Raw genomic sequence first — 19,363 nt, forward strand, 5'->3', positions numbered from 1 at the left:
GTGTGCTTTAATGGAAATATAAGCTATGTGCCTCTTAAGTTCTGAGAGACTCATTTTCCCATCAGTAAAATAGGAACAATATTAGCACACACACACAAAATATTAGCACAAGACGAGAAAACATAGTCTTTTTTTTTAAACTTTAAAGTACTATATAAATGCTAGCTAGTATTATGAGCCTCATTATTAAGCAATGCACAGACCCATGACCTCACAAATCCTTAGTGCAATGCTAAAGTGTGTATGGATGTCTACTGTCATGGAAAAGTGTGGAGAGACCAGAATGTTTAGGATTAGAAGGGGAAGTTTACAATTCTGCATCAATCAGGGAAGAGCTCTGGGAGGAGGTGAATATGGCTAAGTCCTGAAGCAGAAGAGAGACACTTTTTGGAAGGGAGAAAGTATTATAGCCTAGGAAACCCTTAGCAAACTATCAAAGGTCAAGAAAAGAGTGCCCTAGCCCTAACCAGGAGGGACAATTTTAAGGTGTTGTCATGTCACAGGTGGGAGGTAAAACAAAGGTTGTTTACACAGGGCTTTGAGGTAAAGCACATTCTTGGCAAGTAAAATGTTGCATCCAGTTTCATGGTGCTCATTTCACAATGATATCAAAATGACTTGCCATTTCAAGTAGAGCAAGTAAATAAATAACCAAGACTTAGCACAGAATCATTCCTTGCCTTTATCAGGTAAGTTCACTTTGGACAGCTTAGGTCAGGGTGGAGAACCTGTAGCCTCAAGGCCATATATGGCCCTCTAAGTCCTCAAGAGAGGCCCTTTGACTGAATCCAATCTTCACAGAACAAATCCCCTTAATAAAAGGATTTGTTCTGTAAAACTTTTTTTTTGACTCAGTCAAAAAACCGCACCCAAGGACTTAGAAAACCACATGTGGCCTCGAGACCCGCAGGTTCCCCACCCCTATTAGATAAAAGCCCCCAGGTGCTATCTGCTCCATGTCAACTTTTAAATCTGAACTGGCATAATGAAGTTATTACTTTTTATTTGTGTTATCAGTGCAAAATGTGAACATGCATGACATCTTTTATTGGCCAGGTTATCATAGTGGTGATTTTCATCTGCTTGTATTAAAGTGATCCTCGCCCATCTTAGCCTGTTGGAAGGGACAATGTCCAGGAACAGCAGAAATCCTGGATGCCTCTAAATGGTCTCTGGCTTAGGACTATAGCTCCAGCCATTTGGGGGCTTCTGATGTTGTTCAGCTGTTTTCAGTCATGTCCAACTCATTGTGACTCGATTTAGGGTTTTCTTGGCAAAGATACTGGAATGGTTTGCCAGTTTCTTCTCCAGCTCATTTTACAGATGAGGAAACTGAGGCAAGCAGGGTTAACTGACTTGCCCAGGATCACACAGCTAGTAAACAGTTGAGGTCAGATTTGAACTCAGGGAAATGAGTCTTCCTGACTCAAGGTTGGGCACCCTATCCCCTATGCCACCTCACTGTCCCTATAGGCTTCTACAAAAATCATTCCGCTTTTGGTTGCACCTAGTTTGACTGTGGATTACAGGGCTCTTCTACTTGCCTCCAGGGTCAGTCTTAACTAAGGAAACAAATGGAATGAAACTCGTAAGAGAGTAGCTACTTTGTGTTCAACCCAAACCTCAGATAACTTACTGTCTTGATGGAAACAAAAGACCAAAGCACCTAAAAATAATCAAAGGACAGTACCAGAGCGTGTTCCTAGTTAGGATCTACTGCCTGCATGACAGACACAGCCTATAAGAAGAGTGTGCTCCACACAGGTTCTGAAAAGCCTTGAAGGTCTTAATGATATAAACAGGTTCTCAGTAAGAGTGTTTCTAAACCTGCTATGCTTCCCACTCTAAAATAACGACTAAGAAATTGTGTCTGTATTAAAAAATATCTATTATGTGTGGCAATCTTTAAAAAAAAAAAAAGGATCAATTTATTCTGTTTTTCTCAAAAATTTCTCCAGTACTCCTTTATCCCAGGGGTACTTCATGTCCTCCCATCCCATCCCCACCTCTCCCACTCCCTTCCCACCCCCCAGCAGCGTGATGACTATCAGATGTGTGCTGGAGTATATACTAGCCTGGGAGAGCCAAATTGTTAAATTTTCGGAGAAAACATCTGCATCTTAGAAACCAGCAAATGCTACAAAATCAGGGCATGATTTATTGTCTGGACTTAAGAAAGTTATGGGGAAAATGTTAATAATGCAGACAAAACTTAAAAATGTGTCCAGCATGCCACTGTAAATGCAAAGAATCCTGGATTTAGAGACAGAGAACCTGACCTAGGTTTGGATCCTGCCTCTGACAGTTACTAGCTGGATGATCCTAGGCAAGTCACTTGATCTCTTAAGGCCTCAGTTTACTCATCTGTACAATTAGGGAGTTGGACTTGATAACCTATGAGATCCTGCCTAGCTCTAAATGGACGCTCCTATGATCAGGTGACCTGACTTCACTTACTGTGTGATCAAGTGAAAGTCATTCAATTCTGGGTATGGTTCCTTATCTATGAAATTAAGAGATTGACCTAGTTCATCTTTAAGAAGCCTCCAAGTATATTGTGGTCTACACTGGTTTGGAAAACACTGCTAGAGGAACCTCGAAAATGGGAAGACCAATGTGGGTTGAAGTATTCACACAGCTTAGCATATTGGGTAAAAAGCACTAGAATCCGAAGATGAAGGTTCATGTTACAGTTCTGCCATATGTGTGGATTCATATAAAGCACCTAACCTCAGTTTCCCCATCTGCAAAATGTGGGTAATGATGCTTGTACTACTTTGAACAGATGAATGAAATAATGAATGAATAATACATTTATTTTGGGCAGCTAGGTGGTGCAGTGGCTAGAGTACCAGGCTTGAAGTCAGGAAGACCTGAATTCAATACTTCCTGAGACACTTACTAGCTATGTGACCCTGGGCAAGTCAGTTAACCCTGTTTGCCTCAGTTTCCTCATCTGTAAAATGAGTTGGAGAAGGAAATGGCAAACTGCTCCAGTATCTCTGCCGGGAAAACCCCAAATGGGATCATTAAGAGTCAGACATGATTGAAAAACAAGTGAAAAATCCATTTATTAAGCATTCACTTTGTGCTAAGCACTGGGGATACAAATGGGAAAGTGAGAACAGACTGGGGAGATAACACATATGGAAGGTTTCAGCTGTAAGACAGATGGAAAAGTCTTATTGTCCTTAAGGTGCAGCAGCCAAGCAGGTGTCCGTGCCTTTCTTTACAATGTCATTATTTAGTGTCACTATAACCAGGGCTCTCAGTTTCTGGGCTTTTCCCATCAGGGTCTGAGGGGATATGGTAGTCAAGGTGGTGGTGGTTGACTTGTCACCCACTGCATCCTGGATCCCCCTGAGGGTGTCTTGCTGCTCCAGCCAGGCTGGCTTGCCTACCCTGAGGGTGGCATTTGGTTGGCAGTGGGTGGGGATGGCTGGTTCTTTTTCCATAGGAGTTGCTTCCTTGGATAATGGCTATGAGAGCTGGGCTGAAAGTGGAAATGATGATCTGGGGACTGCAACCACTCTCAGGGCTCCTGTGCCTCTCTGCCTATTAGTGGCAGTTGGTTAACAGTTGTTGGTAGTGATGAGGAAGGTGGGCCTCATCTTCACAATGACTTCTCCCCTCAATAATGACTGGGAGAAGGTCTGTTGGTTTATGAGGCACTGCTAACCTGAAGGTTGATATGATCTGTGGAAAGCACTTTGTAAAACTATATAATCGTGAGCTATTTTGGAAGGCTCCATGAATAAGGTAGAAATAAAATTTTTGCTTATTAGTAAAAGTGGCCTCCTGGGCCAGGACTATAATCCTAACCTTTTTGCTCAGATCCCTAAATTTAAGAGAATAAGTCCCAACATCTAGAAGATTCAGAAATTCAGGAATGCAACATTTCTAGGCAGGGTCATGCGAGTCAGATCTGGTGAATATGGATGACAGACTAGATTTCCTCAGAGAATGAAGATTTCTGAATTACACTGAAGAATAACAGTTTGTTAGTAAAAGTCTGAGGGGGAAAAAAAAGAAGTCCTCCAGCCATTTCAATAATTGGCCTGGCACAGACCAGACTCTGAACTTGAATTTTGTGGAAACTTTAACAAGTCCTTTATAACACAATGAAAGGGGCACTGGCCCTTAAAACAAAGGACCTGGATTAAGATTCTATTTCTAAGGGGCAGCTTGGTGGTGCAGTGGATAGAGCTCTGACCTTGGAATCAGGAGGACCTGAGTTGAAATCTAGCCTTAAACATTTGATACTTACTAGCTGTGTGACCCTGGGCAAGTCACTTAACCCCAATTGCCTCACCAAAAAGTAAAAAGAGAAAAAAAGAAAGAAAAAAGCAATAAAAAAATTCTACTTCTAACACTGACAGTGTAATCTTGAACAAATCATTTAATTTCCCTGGGCCTCAAGCGTCATCTGTGAGATGACCTTAGAGGTCCCTTGTTTTACTTGACTGATGATCCTTTGATTCTACTAGAACAATGGAATGAAGAGGACATGAGGCAACGCAGAGACAAAAAAATCCTTGCCTCCTTATTCCTCCATATTCCAAACTAGGAGACATCAGCTGCGGGCAGAAAGACTCATTTCTACCATAAGATTAATAGCAGGGACCCAGAGACCCTTTCCCTAGTTTTCTGGCAAAGGCAGCTAAAATCATTTCCTAAAATTTTAAAAAGGCAGAATTGTTGGTGAATATATTCAGAAATCAATAGTGGGAACAGGTATGGCCAGGTAGCCAAGAGCTTCAGCTACAAGAACCTACATGGTATGCTCACCATCCTCTCTGCCTCACCCTGAAACTGTCCACTTGGTTTCTGTGTAGCTGTTTCCACTTTAGTAAAAATTGTCTCCTGCTGCTGATCAGTGAGCTGAATCTTCAAGTACAGTTTCTTGTTGCTCTTCTAATGATGAAAGCTCCTTAGGGTTACAAAGTGTTCAGAGACCCATGGCCTCATCTAACCCGCTAATTTTTGTTTTTGTTGTTATTGAGTCATTTTAGTCATGGCCAACTCTGCACAACCCCATTTGGGGTTTTCTTGGCAAGGTTACTGGAGTGGTTTGCCATTTCCTTCACCAGCCCATTTTACCATTGAAGAACTGAAGCAAATAGGGTCAAGTGACTTTCCCAGGGTCACACAACTACTAAGTGTCTGAGGCCAGATTTGAGTTCAGGAAGACCGATCTTCCTGACTCCAATCCTGACACTCTATCCACTCCTCCATCTAGCTGCCAACCCTCTAATTTTACAGGTAAGAAAATTGAGAGTCAGAAAGATTAAATAATCTGATTATTGAGAAAGTATCTCTTTTCCCAAAGGTATCAAGTAACAGACTTTGGGATTTGAATCCAATGTTACTTTATCCATACTATGTTATTTGATTCTCACCATAGCTCTGTGATGTAAGTTAGCGTTACCCCCTTTTTAACAATCAGAGTCGTCACAAAGTCTCAGAGTGTCAAAGTTACAAGGGAACTCAGAGGCTGTGGAGTTCAACCTGTGCCTAAGCATGAATCCCTTCTAGACCATCTCTGTCAAGTATCATCCATCCTCATCTTGAAGACTTTCTCGAATGGGGAACCCATTACCTCCTGAGGCACTCTATTTCTCCCTTTTGGCAAGAAGGTTTTTCTTTTTTTCCTTTTTTTTCTTAATAGTATTTTATTTTTTCCCATTACATATGAGAAGGTTTTTCCTTACACCAAACCAAAATCTGCCTCTATCACCCATTATCCCTAGCTCCAATTCCAAGCAAAACAAGTCTAATCTTTCTACATAATGGCTTTAACAATCTGCGAACAAGAGATATTATTTTTAACTCCCAGCATTTCCTTATAGTTTGATTGGGGGGGGGGGCGTGGTAATGTGGCCACAGTGAAGATTTAAAGACACAAAAACTAGATTCAAATCCCAAGTCTGTTACTTCTTACCTACGTGAAATCCGTCAAATTATTTAGTCTCTTTGGGTCTCAGTTTTCTTGCCTATAATATCAGAGTTATACGGTTAGACTAGATAGGTGATCTCCAAATTTTCTTGATCATTTGCCCCATGAATAAACATTTTTGAACATATGCCTCTAACATATGTATATTGGTTGTTCGGTCATTTCAGTCATAACCAACTCTTCATGACCATATTTGGGATTTTCTTGGCAAAGATACAGGAGTAGCTTGTCATTTCTTTCTCCAGTTCATTTTACAGATGAGGAAACTGAGGCAAACAGGGTTAAGTGACTTGCCTAAGGTCAAGCTAGTAAGTGTCTGAGGCTGAATTTGAACTCAGGTCTTTCTGATTCTAGGACCCATATTCTGTCCACTGCACCATCTACCCAACCATATGTATATTTACTCCTTTATTAATTATATACATGTGTTCTGGTTCTAATAATTATAGACTACAAAACTAGGTAAAATAGAAATGAAAAAGGATGAGATAAAGATGAAAAAAATATATGATCCCATGTATCCATGCAGGCTACCCATATGCCTAGAATACACCCTCTCCTCATCTCTGAGCATTGAGATATTTCTCTTCCTTCAAGGCTTAGCTTAGGTACTACCTTCTCCATGAAGCCTTAACTGATACCTTCAGATGAAGGTGATTTCTCCTTCCTCAAATATTACTAGAGCATTTTGTCTGGACTACTTCTTTGCTTCTGTGGTTGAAGTCAGGAAAACCTGAGTTCAAATCCAGCCTCAAACACTTACTAACTGTGTGACTCTGGGCAAGTCACTTAACCCCAATTACCTCCAAAAAAAAAAAAGAAAAGAAAAGAAAATCTCATTGACATCTGTGTGGAAGATGGATTGGAGGGTTGAGACTAGAAGAAGAGAGGTTAATTGAGAGGCTACTACAAAAGTCCAGGCAAGAGATGATCAGGGCCTGAACTAGGGTGGTGAAAGAAACCACAAGTGCCAGAGATGTAGTGGAGGGTAGCAGTAGAAAGCACAAGATTTTACAATTGACTAAATTTACGGGGTGAAGGAGAATTAAGAGTCAAAGAAGATATTGATTTTGTGGACCTGAGTAATTATAAGAATAATGGTGCCCTCCTTAAAAGAAAGTTAAAGAGAAGGGTAGATTTTGGAGGAAAGATAAAGTAAGGAAATCTTTCACATAGCTCACAAATCATCTACATCTGTTTATCCTGGATGACTCACGCAGTCTCCTCTGAAACATGTGTGCAAAATGAGGGGAAGGCTCTTAGTCACTGAGCATGCCCCCAAAGAACAGTCCAGGGGTGCCTACTACAGTAAGGTGGTCACCAAGATCAGGATCAAGTATTTTAAGGTCAGGCTAAGTTGCCCCAGTTCCTTCCACAGAAAAAAATAAAATTTGAACTCTAATCCAGAAGCAGTAGAGCTACTAACATTTTGGAGGCAAGGGAGTGACTTGAATAGATTTCTACACAAGAAAATTTGTCTGGTGGTAGTGTGAAAGATGGATTGTAAGAGGAAAGAGGGAAGAAGTGGGAAGACCTATGGAGAGGCTATTGTTATAATATAGGTAAGTAATAATGAAGGCTAATGGCAGGGCTTTCTGGAGCAGCTAGGTAGAAAAGCAGATAGAGAAGACTCATCTTCCTGAGTTCGAATCTGGTGTCAGACACTTACTGTGTGACCCTAGGCAAGTCACTTAACCCTGTTGGTCTCAGTTTCCTCATCTGTAAAATGAGCCAGAGAAGGAAATGGCAAACCACTCCAGTATCTTTGCCAAGAAAACCCCAAATGGGGTCACAGAGACTCGGGCATGACTAAAAACAACTGAACAACAACATCGTAGGGCTCAGCAGTGGAAACATGGAAGGAAAGGGGACAAAAGATATTGACAAGTCACCTCATTTCTTTAGGCCTAAATCTCATGATTTGTAACAGGTCTGAGAAGTAGAGTAGATTATTTCTGCATTCCCTTCTAGATGTAAAATTCTATTAACAACCAAAACCCAAAAAGGCATATATTTGTTAAGGGAACCCAAAGAAGGAGAGATAATTCTGATTTCATTTCAGGTTTTTATAAAACAGCCATGTTTCCTTTGAAAAATAACTGCTAACCAGCACTTGTTTTTTGTTTCCCTTTGTAGCTCTATTTACTGCTTACCTGACCTCAGCGTTAACAAGCATGATGGCTGTGGTAAGTATGACTTTATCTGGATTTTCCTATTGTGTTAGAATGAGTACTATAAGCTCCTTTGGAACTTCTCTAGACTAGTTTGTATCAAATCCAAGGGAGCTTGATTTTGTCCAACATCACAGTAAACTTTGGTCCACTATGTCATTGAGTCTGTTGAAAATACAAGTCACGTAGTATAAAACTGGTGATGTATGCTGTCGTTCAGGTTGTCTGTTAGATGTCACAAATCTATCCCCTCATTAGACAGGCAAAATGTGAGTTCTTGGGAGCTAATCTCTACGTACTCCAGTTTGGACACACCAAGATGGTAGTCTTTGGGACTCAAGGGACAAAGACAAAATGAGAAAAAATCAGTCATCCAAACCCCCCAAATTAGTGCCTCCTTTTTTAAAAATCACTTCTCATTCCTCCAGATTTTTGCTTATATCTGTCAGTTGATCAATAAACATTTTGTAAGCACAGGTCTGGCTTAATCATTAAATAAGCGGTGTGATTTCAGCAAAATCAGTTCTATATCTGAACATCTGGTTGCTTGTGTCTAGAATGCTCTCCCTGCCCTCCCTTCTTCAGTTGCATTCTTCCCCATCCTTTCTTGATCCCACCATTTCCATAACAAACTTCTTCCCTGGACCTCATTTGATCACTCTGCTTTGCAGCAACCTGAGGTACTTATTGAACATTGTGTACTATAATTATTTTTTTAAAAAAGAAAAACATTAAATATCTACTGTGTGCCAACCACTGTATCTGGTAAGAGAGAGACCCCCAAAGAAAAAAAGAGCCCCTGACCCCAAGGACTTACTTACACTCTACTGGACAATATGTCAGTTAACCAACAAGCATTTATTAAGAGCCTACTGTTTGCCAGGCACCATGCTAAACATGGGGAATACAAAGAAAAAGCCTCTGCTCTCAAAGAGTTCATGGTCTAACAGGGGAGAGACAACAGGCAAACCACCATGTACAAATTTTTATGTGTGTGTGGATCTTTGTACATGTATGTATTTATGTATATATATATATATATATATATATATATATCTAAAATAGACACACGTACACACTCTCAATTTATCCTGTGCATGTATATGTGTATTTATGTGTGTCTACACCCTCTCAATTTATCCTGTGTATATATAAATGTGTGGGTGTGGGTGTATACAAAAACAAACAAACACACACACACACACACACACACACACACACATATACCCAGAGGATAAATGGAGAATTAACTAACAGGGAAGACACTAAGATTAAGAAGAAACAGGGCAGGTTTCTTGTAGACAGTGGGACTTTAGCCAAGACCTACAGAAAGCCAGGAATCCAGAAGACAGAGCTGAGGAGAGAGTTCTAGGAATGGAGGAGAGCCAGCAAAGACGCACAGAATCAAGAGATGGAGTGTCTTGTTCCAGGAGCACCATGAAGGCCGAATCACAGGATACAGAGTTTAGAGAGGGGACTAAGGCATAAGAGAACTGGAAAGATAGAAAAGGGATCTAGTTACGACAAATACATTTTTTTTAGAAGATCTGTCACTTCACTGGCATAAGGAGTCCCTCACTAGGAAAGTAGATTGCTACCTGTTCAACAATTTAGGATCTTAGATAGCTATCAGGAGCATTGGGTGGTTAAGTAACTTGCCCAGGGTCACACACACAATTTGGGTGGGAGGTAGGATTTGAACCCATGTCTTTCTGACTCCAGGACCAGGCCATGTTGCTTCTCAAATGAAAAATAGACATAAAGTTAAGGCAAAGTAATGTTGGCTGAGGGAAGTAGGGGGGAAAGGATACTAACAAATAGAGATTAGGAAAGGCCTCCTATAGGCATTTAGGGGCAACTAGGTGGCACCACAGTGCATAGAACATGGGACCTGGAGTCAGGAAGACTCATCTTCATGAGTTCAAATCTGGCCTCTGACACTTACAAGCTGGGTGACCCTGAGCAAATTATTTGACCCTGTTTGCCTCAGTTTCCTCATCTGTAAAATGAGCTAGAGAAGGAAATGTCAAACCACTCGAGGTTCTTTACCAAGAAAGCCTTAAAATGGGGTCACAAAGAGTCAACACAACTAATCAATTAAACAACAGAATCTATAGGAGTTGGCACTTCAGTTCAGTTTTGGTGTAAGTTCAGAATTCTAAACGGGGGGGGTGGTAAACAGAGAGTGAATTCCAAGTACGTGTGCCCTTTTGTGCCAAGATCCTCCACTAACACAGGAGAGACCTGGGAGACAGAAGGCTGTGTATGGAGAACAGTAAGAAGGCCAACTTAGCTGGAAAGTACATCAGTGTACGATAAATTTAGAAAGCTAGGCTAGAACTAGATTGTGAAGGGTTTTAAATGCTAAACAGATGAGTCCATACTTTATCCTAGAAGCCATAGGGAATAGAGGAAACCACAAGAGTTTCTTGAGAGTGGTGGGGGAGGGAACAGGGCTGGGAAGAGGGATGGACCAAGTGGAATATATGCTGAAGTTCTAAAGCTGGAGTCAGAGGCGCTGGGTTCAAATCCCATCACTGATGATTACTCTCCATATGCTCTTAGGCAGGTCATTTGACCTCCCTGGGGTTATTTAACCTCAATTTATTTACTGGTCATATGAGGGGGTTAGACAGGATGGTCCCTGAGGAGCCTTCCAGCTCTCAAGCTCTGATCTTACCTCAGCATTCCAGGAAGACTTGAGCTATCTCTGTTTCCTGTTCCCTCTTTTCCAGTTTGGTTTGTCAACGTGTACCTGGCCCTTCTGCTTGGCCACACTCATATTCCTCTTAGTGACAACGAAAAATCACTCAATCTACAAGCTGCCGCTCAACAAAGTAACTTACTCCGAGAAGAACCGCATCTTCTACCTGACCGCAAAGAAAAAGTTAGCAGAAAGCCCTTTGTGATGGAAAGACCAAGTCAAAGCCAACCTGTCTGATTTTAAACCCAGATGACACCATCGACTTGTAGTATCTGTGAATTAATATCTTGTACTATACTAGAATCTTTCAAACTAACCATACAGCAATTACTACTCTTTATTCTTGATAAAAAAAAAAATCCATCTTTTTCACTTGCTTATTTTCATCTAAGATAGCAGGTAACATGCCCCAGCAAGTCACTACATCTCTCTGGGCCTCAGTTTTCTCATCTGTAAAATGAGAAGGTTAGAATACATGTGACTTCTATGTTCCCTTTCAGCTCCAAATCCAATAGGCTTATACTCTGACACAAAGAAAGAGGCTATGGATTTGTAAATACTTGATTTGGAGGAGAGTTGGAGAATTAAAGAATGTATTGGTGATAGACTTTCAAAGCCCCCCATTCACTAAAAGAGAAGAGGAAGTGAGTACAGAGGCTGCTGTTCTGTTGCTCTTTCCTGTGTGTGATAGGATGGTTGTGATTAACAGATGTATAAAAGATATTAACAGTATTAAATATTAAGTGCTATGCCTAACTGGCCTTCAGTCAATAGAGCCCAAAGCAGCAGACAGCCCAAAGGTCATCTCAAATAGAAAGGAAGATGTTTAAAACATTCAATGCTGGCTACACTATGAAGTCTAACATTGTGAGCATGGCTAGGTGAATAGTCACAGCAGCTAGAGTCTCCACGTAATAATAAAAAGTTAAGTTTTTGTCCATTGTTGTTTTATGTTCTCCTAGTTACAGGGCTCCTTGGCCTTGGGTTGGGTTGGGTTGTTTTCTCCCTCAGCACTGACAGTGAAGTAGGAGGGAGACAGGATATGATTAATATCTGTCCTGCACTTGTTGAGGTCTAGCAATGACTTCAAAAACACCGTCTCCTGAGAATAGAGTTATTTTGAAGAGAATAAAATGAATGAACCTCTCTTCTCAGCTTCACCACCTCATTAAATTTACAGAAAAGTTACATATTGATTGAACTAGCCTTTGAAATACTTGGCAGAGACAATTTACTTTAAATTAATAAAAATTATTTTGAATATACCATGAATATTAGTAAAAGGAAATTGGTTGTTAATCCTTTGGCAATTTACAGTCACATTTTTCAGATTTGACCCTTTTTTTTTTTTGCGTATTTTCAAAGCTTGGGGCTTATTCCGTTGGGTATAATGATTGCTTATTGATGTTACTTGTTAAATTAATAGTCTATTAAATTAACACAATAACTTTTATACTAAAAACTTTATCTCATTAATTTATGTGGAATGATACTATTGTGCTTTCAGAAACCAAAGGGGTTTAAACTACCAAAAGAATGTAGGTAATGACTTCTACGACATTCAGGTCTATATGCTAGAATAGCCTACTAAGGATCCCCAAAATAGTTGTAGAGCTTGATCCCTTCACCTCTTTTAATCATTGTGACTGGTTGACTGAGCTGTCTGCCAGCATCAAGCCATCCAGTGACCATTTAAATTGGTTAATTATATTTTTGCTGGCTGGCTTGGTACTGATTGACATCTTAGCTAGCCAGGCACAGGGAACGCAAGAACACTGAAAACAATGGATGTATCCTCTTCCTTCAGGACACTGCCACTTTTTCAACCCAAGAAGGTTTCAGGTAGCATCTGAAAGACAAAGCATATGCTGCTTTGCCAAGAAAAACTCTAGAACAGCAGCAGACACCAGACCACTGCTTAGTCCAGCTCTCATCACTTCAGAAGGAATTTCAGGGAGGGGAGGTTATGATGGTCCAGCTGAAGACAGAGCATCTTCACTTGGGTCATTGGCCCAGTTTGGTTACAGCCTAGAACATGGGTGGGGAACCTGCAGCCTTGAGGCCACATGGGGCCTTCTAGGTCCTTGGGTGTGGCGTTTTGACTGAGTTCAAGTTTTACAGAACAAATCCTTTTATTAAGGGGGTTTATTCTGGGAAGTTTGGATTCAGTCAAAGGGCCGCACTTGAAGGCCACAGGTTCCCCACTCGTGGCCTAAAAGATACTGGAAGGAAATGTGGTAGTGCTTTTACCCCCTTGTTAATCATTATAACACAGCCTGTACATGCCACCAAAATACATGCTCAAAATGGAATGACATTTTGGCTAAAATGGGAATCTGTCATTTTGGAAGTTTTAGAAAATTTTTTTTTTACTCACAGTTTCCAATGCAAAGTCTATATTTACACTCATTGAAGTGATGGACTGGTACCAAAGAAGTAATCAGTCAATTAACAAGTATTATTAAGCATCTACTATGTGGCAGGAAGTATGCTAGGAGGTAGGGGATACTAAGGCAGTCTCTGCTCTCAAGAAACTTACCTTCTATTGAATGGCTCAAGGAGGACATCATAGATCGTAGCTATTTTTCCTCTGGGGAAAATTTAACAGTTTTTCTCATATGAAGGCCCTGGTGATCAAAGATTTTTTATTTCTTTAGTTTGCAACTGTAATTCAACAAGCATTTATTATGCTAGGTGCAAAGCATACAAAGAAAGGAACAAAAGATCCTACCTTCTAGTAATTCTTTCTAAACATGTATACATTCCTATGGAAAAAAGAAATCTTCATTGTTTGAATTGACATTTATTTTGTCAGAGAATCTGTGAAATGAGAGCTTTGGAAATCAGGAAGAACAGCAATAATAAATAACGAAGAAAACAAAATGCTACACAGGTTCTGAAATCTGTGCTCCAATTATGAGTGAATGAGCAGCAATGGAGATGATTCATGTATGACTCATGCTCAGAGTGGATCGATGATCGGCAAGTTTCTGTTCTGAATAGAGCAACTTTTCATGAAGTGACTTCACACAATTGTAAATATACTCATTTGAAAGCACTGTAAATAGGACAAGCTAAAATGGTGTTGATTTCCTTGTTTCTTGTTACATAATGAATATTATTCTAACAACATGCACATATTTTTATCTTTGCTCCAATGAAGAAATTTGTGTGTATGTGTTTTTCTATCATTTGTATTACATTTCTATGCAAGCTTATACCAATAAATAAATATATTCACAATTCAGTCACAGGTGCTTGTTTTAAAGATAGATAGACAGACAGACAAATAGATGTGACATTCATTCATTCAACCAAAAGTAGTTACTAAGTACTTTCTGTAGCAAGAGAGACAAGACACAAAAACTAAATAACTCTAATGCATAACATTACATGATAAATATATTAAAGAAGCACAAAACCAGGTACTTACTATGTGAGAGAAGGAGTTGGGGAGGGAGAAAGAGACAGCAAGATAGTAGGGTGTAATGGCTAGAGAACAGGATCTGAAGACTTTGGTTCAAATTCTGCTTCTAGTGCTATCTTAACCATGAGCAAATCACATAACTTCTAAGACCCTCAGGCAACTCTCTAAAACTCTGTACAGTACCCAAGGCTCCATTTTGAACATGATCTCTACCTTCACACTAGTTCATTTTTGAAGCACTTTGTGGGTGCTGGTCAGCTTTCCAATAAAAACTATAATTCATAAGCCCAGAATTGTTCAAATCAAACAGCAGAGTAAGACAACTGACAAAAGTTTCCTCCACATGTCCCAGGAGAGACTCTCCCACAAATTGGCATACCATTAAGGTGGAATAAATACACATAGAGCCCTTGTGATCAAGACAACATACATAGCAGGACATGCATGTGGCCAGGACACACACTCAGAGGGCAACATATATTTCTGGCATTACAGAGTTTCCAATGTCCTCTGGTGAAGTCACAGAACAAGCTGCTTTCTCTGCAGAGCCTTAGTCCTTTTATGCCCTATTTTTTCCACTGCATGGGGCAGCTGGGTGGCACAGTGGATAGAGTGCTGGACCTGAAGTCCTGGAGATGCATCTTCCTGAATTCAAATCTGGTCTCAGACACTAGCTGTGTGGCCCAGGGCAAGTCACTTAACTCTGTTAGCCTCAGTTTCCTCATCTGTAAAATGTGCTGGAGAAGGAAATGGCAAACCACTCCAGTATCTCTGCCAAAAACTCTTCAAAATGGGGTCATAAAGAGTAAGACGCAACTGCAAAAGTACTGAACAACAACAACTTTCCCCACCACCTGCTCTCTACTAGATGGTCTTCATTGCTCTCTGCTGCGGCCATTGGGTACCTCTAATGTTCTCTACTTCTATCTGTTGGTGTCTACTGAAACATTCTTGCCTACAGGGTATCTGCTCTGAAAAACCCTTAGCCCTAGGCTGTCCTTTTCAGATGCACTCAGCAAGCTAGGGAAAGCCTTTGTGTATTTTAAGTCTCTCTTCTGCACCAGCTCTTCTTCTCTGACTTTTTGTTTAATTCTTTTCTGAGCAAGGGATTTTCTGGCTCTACCATAGCCCCAGTCAAAGCAAGTCATTTCCCAGGTCTCCATTTAACAAACTGCAAAGGGGCTGAGTGAAGCTGTGATGAAAAGATTGTTTTCAACTCTCATCATGTTTCTTGTGTTCCATGAAAATCACAGGGGTCTGGCTAGGTGGAGCAGGCTGTAAAGTGTGGGTGACCAATGGATTATGATTTGGATAGGTCAAGAGAATGTCAACGTTGATCAAATCACAGGCCCTTGACTACTGCTATGAATGTGTTCAAGTAGGTGTATACATGCATACACACATGCATGCATATACATTGAATTGAGGGATCTGGAACTGTTATTTCACTGTTGGAGGGAACTTTCAGTATGGGAACTCTCTCCACAGATGCAAATCAGTGACTCATCTGTAGCTTATACTCTTTTTTTTTTAAGATTTAATTAAATTTAAAGAGCATGCCAGCCCTCTTAAAGAAATTGTTTGTCCAGCACATCAGCACTCAAAGTCCTAGTGTCTCAAAGTCCACTCCTGCATAGTTCATCTGGAAAGCTTCTGCAGCACAGATACAGGGAGGTCTTCCTTTACCTCCCTCCTTCTGCACCTTTGATGGCAAGACAGCACTACTCCTCCAGGGACCAGGACAGCAACGGATAGAGCAACAGCTAGAAAGTGCTTTTAATCTTGGCTGCTACAAGCACAAGGATCTCCCCAATTTTCTTCTGCCTGTTCTCAATGTCCTTGGACACTTCACCCCACAGTTCCCCGTGGCAGGGCTTCACATTCTCATAGCACTTCTTTACCTCTTCCTGCTGTTCCTCTGTACCATGTCGGAATTCACATCTGTGGAAGAAAGCCCTGGCATTCCACAGTTCTGAGTCAATGTTTACTGTTCAGCGGAACCATTCCCTGACCTTGGTGATCCGTTCACTCCAGAACAATTTAGCCATAGCTAACAGGACATGGGGGTCATGTTTGCAGTTCTTCAGGGCATCTACACTCTTGGACTTCCTCTGGGGTCTTGACTCAAGGGAAATTGCTTCTGATCACAGGATGCCTGAGTTGGGACATTCCTGCAGTTCCTCTGCCATGAACATATTGGTGATGTTCTTCAATCCAGTTTGATATTCGAATTCACAGATTCTAACTACAAAGCAGGGTTCTTTGGATTCTTCAAACGAGATTTCTCCAAAATGGCTCTTGTGCTGGTTAGCTGTTCAACCTTCTCCTCCAGTCTTGAAAATAAAAGCCATAGGGGTGTGCAGTGGGGCACTTCTTCAAGCCCTGGTTACAGGTTTCCTGGGCTTTTTCAGTCAGCTCCTACTGCTTCACAATCTGCCCTTGTACCATCCACAGTTTGGAGAAAAATTCATAGTGCTTCAAGACTTCTTCACAGAGATCCTGAGTGGCTGCAATGTTCCCCAGCACCCAACTTGAATAAGCTTAGCAGATTTCATGAACACCCTTGTAGAGGGAGCACTGCTCCCAGCCTTGGCCAGCAGTCTCCTTGCCCACTTGTATTCATTGCTCTCTGACTCAAGTTTCACAGTAGCCAACCAAATCTCTTCACCATTAGTGAAAACCAAGGCTAGGATGCTCCTTGAGACAGGCATATCTCCCACCAACCACCTGGACTTGGCACCCAGGAGCCAGGGCACCTCAGCCTTAGGGTAGTGGGCCATTCATTGCTCTCTGCAAGAGGGCTTTGAGGGATTCCCTGGTCCCCAGGTTCTTCTCAAAGTAAGCAGCTCATTGATCACACACTCTTCTTGCTATGGAAAACTTGCAGGGCACAGGCATAAATAACTTAGGCACACTCCAGGGCATTGTGGGCAACACAACCATCTGCATCCTTCATCTGGCTATGTGTTCTATCTTCTTTCTTCATCCCAATTCCAATGACTGCACACACTGCCTGTTAGGTGGCCACACTCCCAGCTTTATCACACTCTGAAACATCCTGGATCCACTGCTCTCTGTTGACTTCTACACCATTTGCTCTAAGTGATGTGATGGCTCTGTCAATGATTTTCTCCACCATCTGAGTATTTCCACTGGTTTCTTCTAGGTTCTCTGTCATAATCCAGATGTGCTGATCTGTGGGAATGTTCTTACGTGCTTTGCTTGAGACCTCTCGGACATTCTCATAGATCTCTATCCTCACCAAAGCAAGCCAAAGCTCCACACTAGTGGGGCAGCATTCCACAGCTTGGCTTAGCATGATTCTAGCATCTTCTGGCTCTTCCACTTCCACAACTGACTTCCACAAGAGAACAGAGTTTGGAACATGTTCAAGAGCTTTCCTAAGAACATCTTCTTTGCTCTGATGTCTGTTTCTAGCTCTGCTGCTCTGATGTAAATCTGGACAGACTATGTGAGGTGACAAACAGCTTGAGCAACCATGGCCTTGACTGTATCAGCAGACTGCAGATGGATGGCTTCTAGCTATACATCTTCACCACTGGGACACATTTCTATTCCTTTCATAATGAGGTTTTGAGTTACTTACAGGTTTCTGGTGACTTCTTCCAGGTGGCTGAAGCAATCCATGCTGGAGGATGATGGGGATGTGTCTTTCTCACAGACTTTAGAAGTAAACGGGCTTTTTAAATACCATTGACATCTCCTCCATGCATAGGAATCATAGAATTCCAATCTGTGAGACAACCCTTGGGATCCACCACAGTCTGCTCACTTACCAAATCAGACACCTGACTTAATCACATATCCATCTAGGTGTTCCTGTCTTGGCCAATCTTCCTCATGTCCAATTTACCTGTTCCAGGTGTCATTAGCCCACATGTCATTCCACCTGGATATGGAATATTTAATCCTTCTGCGTAGGGTGTATTAAGACCTCCAAATTGTGTTTGTCAGGGATCCACTGAAGCATGATTCTCTCCAGGCTGTAAATGTTTAGCAAAGAAACTGTCAGGAACAAGGCTAAGTTTCTTGTATCATGGATTCTGCTGACTTTTGTTTCTAGTGTTACCAACTTCAGGAATATTTAGCTACTCCTCTACTGTAACTTCTGCCAACTTTCTTTTTAGAACTGAAAACATAAGGACATTCCATACGGTATTTTTCAATTTCTTCTTTCTCCCTCTGTTCCCTTCTTTCTTTTCTTCTTTCATACATCCTTTGGTCCAATGCCACATAAATAGCATCTGCTTTCTCATCATCTTTTTCATAAGGACCACTTGAGAAAAGACTTCTAGCATAACCACTAAACTCATCATAGTGTCATTTAGATCTTCATCATCATTATCTGCAGCCTGGTTTTTCTTCATCTGAGCCCCTACAGTCTTCCTGCCTGGTGGAGCATGTTGATGATGCCCTGGGTCACTGGCATCCCTAGCAGACCCGATATCTGACAGGATAGTGAAATTGTTATCTCTGAGGCCCAGCCCCAGTATGAGCTAAGGGGCATGGGCATTCCCAGGAACACCTTCTTCTTACTATTCATGGTGGTGGCTGAAAGTGGAAAAGCCAGGGGGTCACCAGGGCAATGGAGGGGACTCCTGTGTTACTCCTCTGAGACCGAGCTATTGCAGTACCACTAGCTTATACTTAGTTGCCTAGGATATTGAAAGATAGCTCAGTGATAGACTACTCTTATAGGGCACCCTCTTCAAAGACCAACCTACCAAAGTCCATAAAAGCTTAACATCAGGTTAGCTTCAAGGGCTAAATTTTTTAGCCCAACAACTTTTTAGGAACATCTACAAAATTACAATATACTAGTAAGTGTTAAAGAGCACAAAGATAAAAGTGAAAATTATCTTCTGTCCTCAAGGGTGCCAGCAAGCCATCCTGGAGGCAACAGGAGGCAGCATGTACCAGGCAAGTCAAATCACCACCACCACCTTGACCATTATTCCTCTCAGATCCTGATGGACAGAGTCCAAGACCCTGAACCAAAAAGACTTTGGAAGAGCAACACTTCCAGCCCATTGTCTGCAGCTATCATCCTGGGAAGGAATCCCTATGGAAATATAGCCTGGCCA

The 19,363-nt window shown here is 41.3% G+C and overlaps 1 protein-coding gene and 1 pseudogene across 5 annotated transcripts in view; one reads left to right on the forward strand and one right to left on the reverse strand.

The window, feature by feature from the left end:
* SLC14A1 (solute carrier family 14 member 1 (Kidd blood group)) overlaps positions 1-12,162 on the forward strand; it is a 57,076-nt gene extending 44,914 nt beyond the window's left edge. For all 5 annotated transcript variants that reach the window (XM_027868965.1, XM_027868968.1, XM_027868967.1 and 2 more), the window contains 2 exons: positions 8,093-8,142; positions 10,863-12,162. In XM_027868965.1, coding sequence (XP_027724766.1) covers positions 8,093-8,142; positions 10,863-11,036 — 224 coding nt within the window. In that variant the 3' untranslated portion in view covers positions 11,037-12,162. The remainder of the gene's footprint in view (positions 1-8,092; positions 8,143-10,862) is intronic.
* Positions 12,163-16,021: 3,859 nt separating this feature from the next.
* On the reverse strand, positions 16,022-18,822 carry LOC114047837 (annotated as a pseudogene).
* Between the last annotated feature and the right edge of the window lie 541 nt (positions 18,823-19,363).

This window comes from Vombatus ursinus, unplaced genomic scaffold (genome assembly GCF_900497805.2).
Source record: "Vombatus ursinus unplaced genomic scaffold, bare-nosed wombat genome assembly UNPS02014791.1, whole genome shotgun sequence".
Classification (NCBI taxonomy): domain Eukaryota; kingdom Metazoa; phylum Chordata; class Mammalia; order Diprotodontia; family Vombatidae; genus Vombatus; species Vombatus ursinus.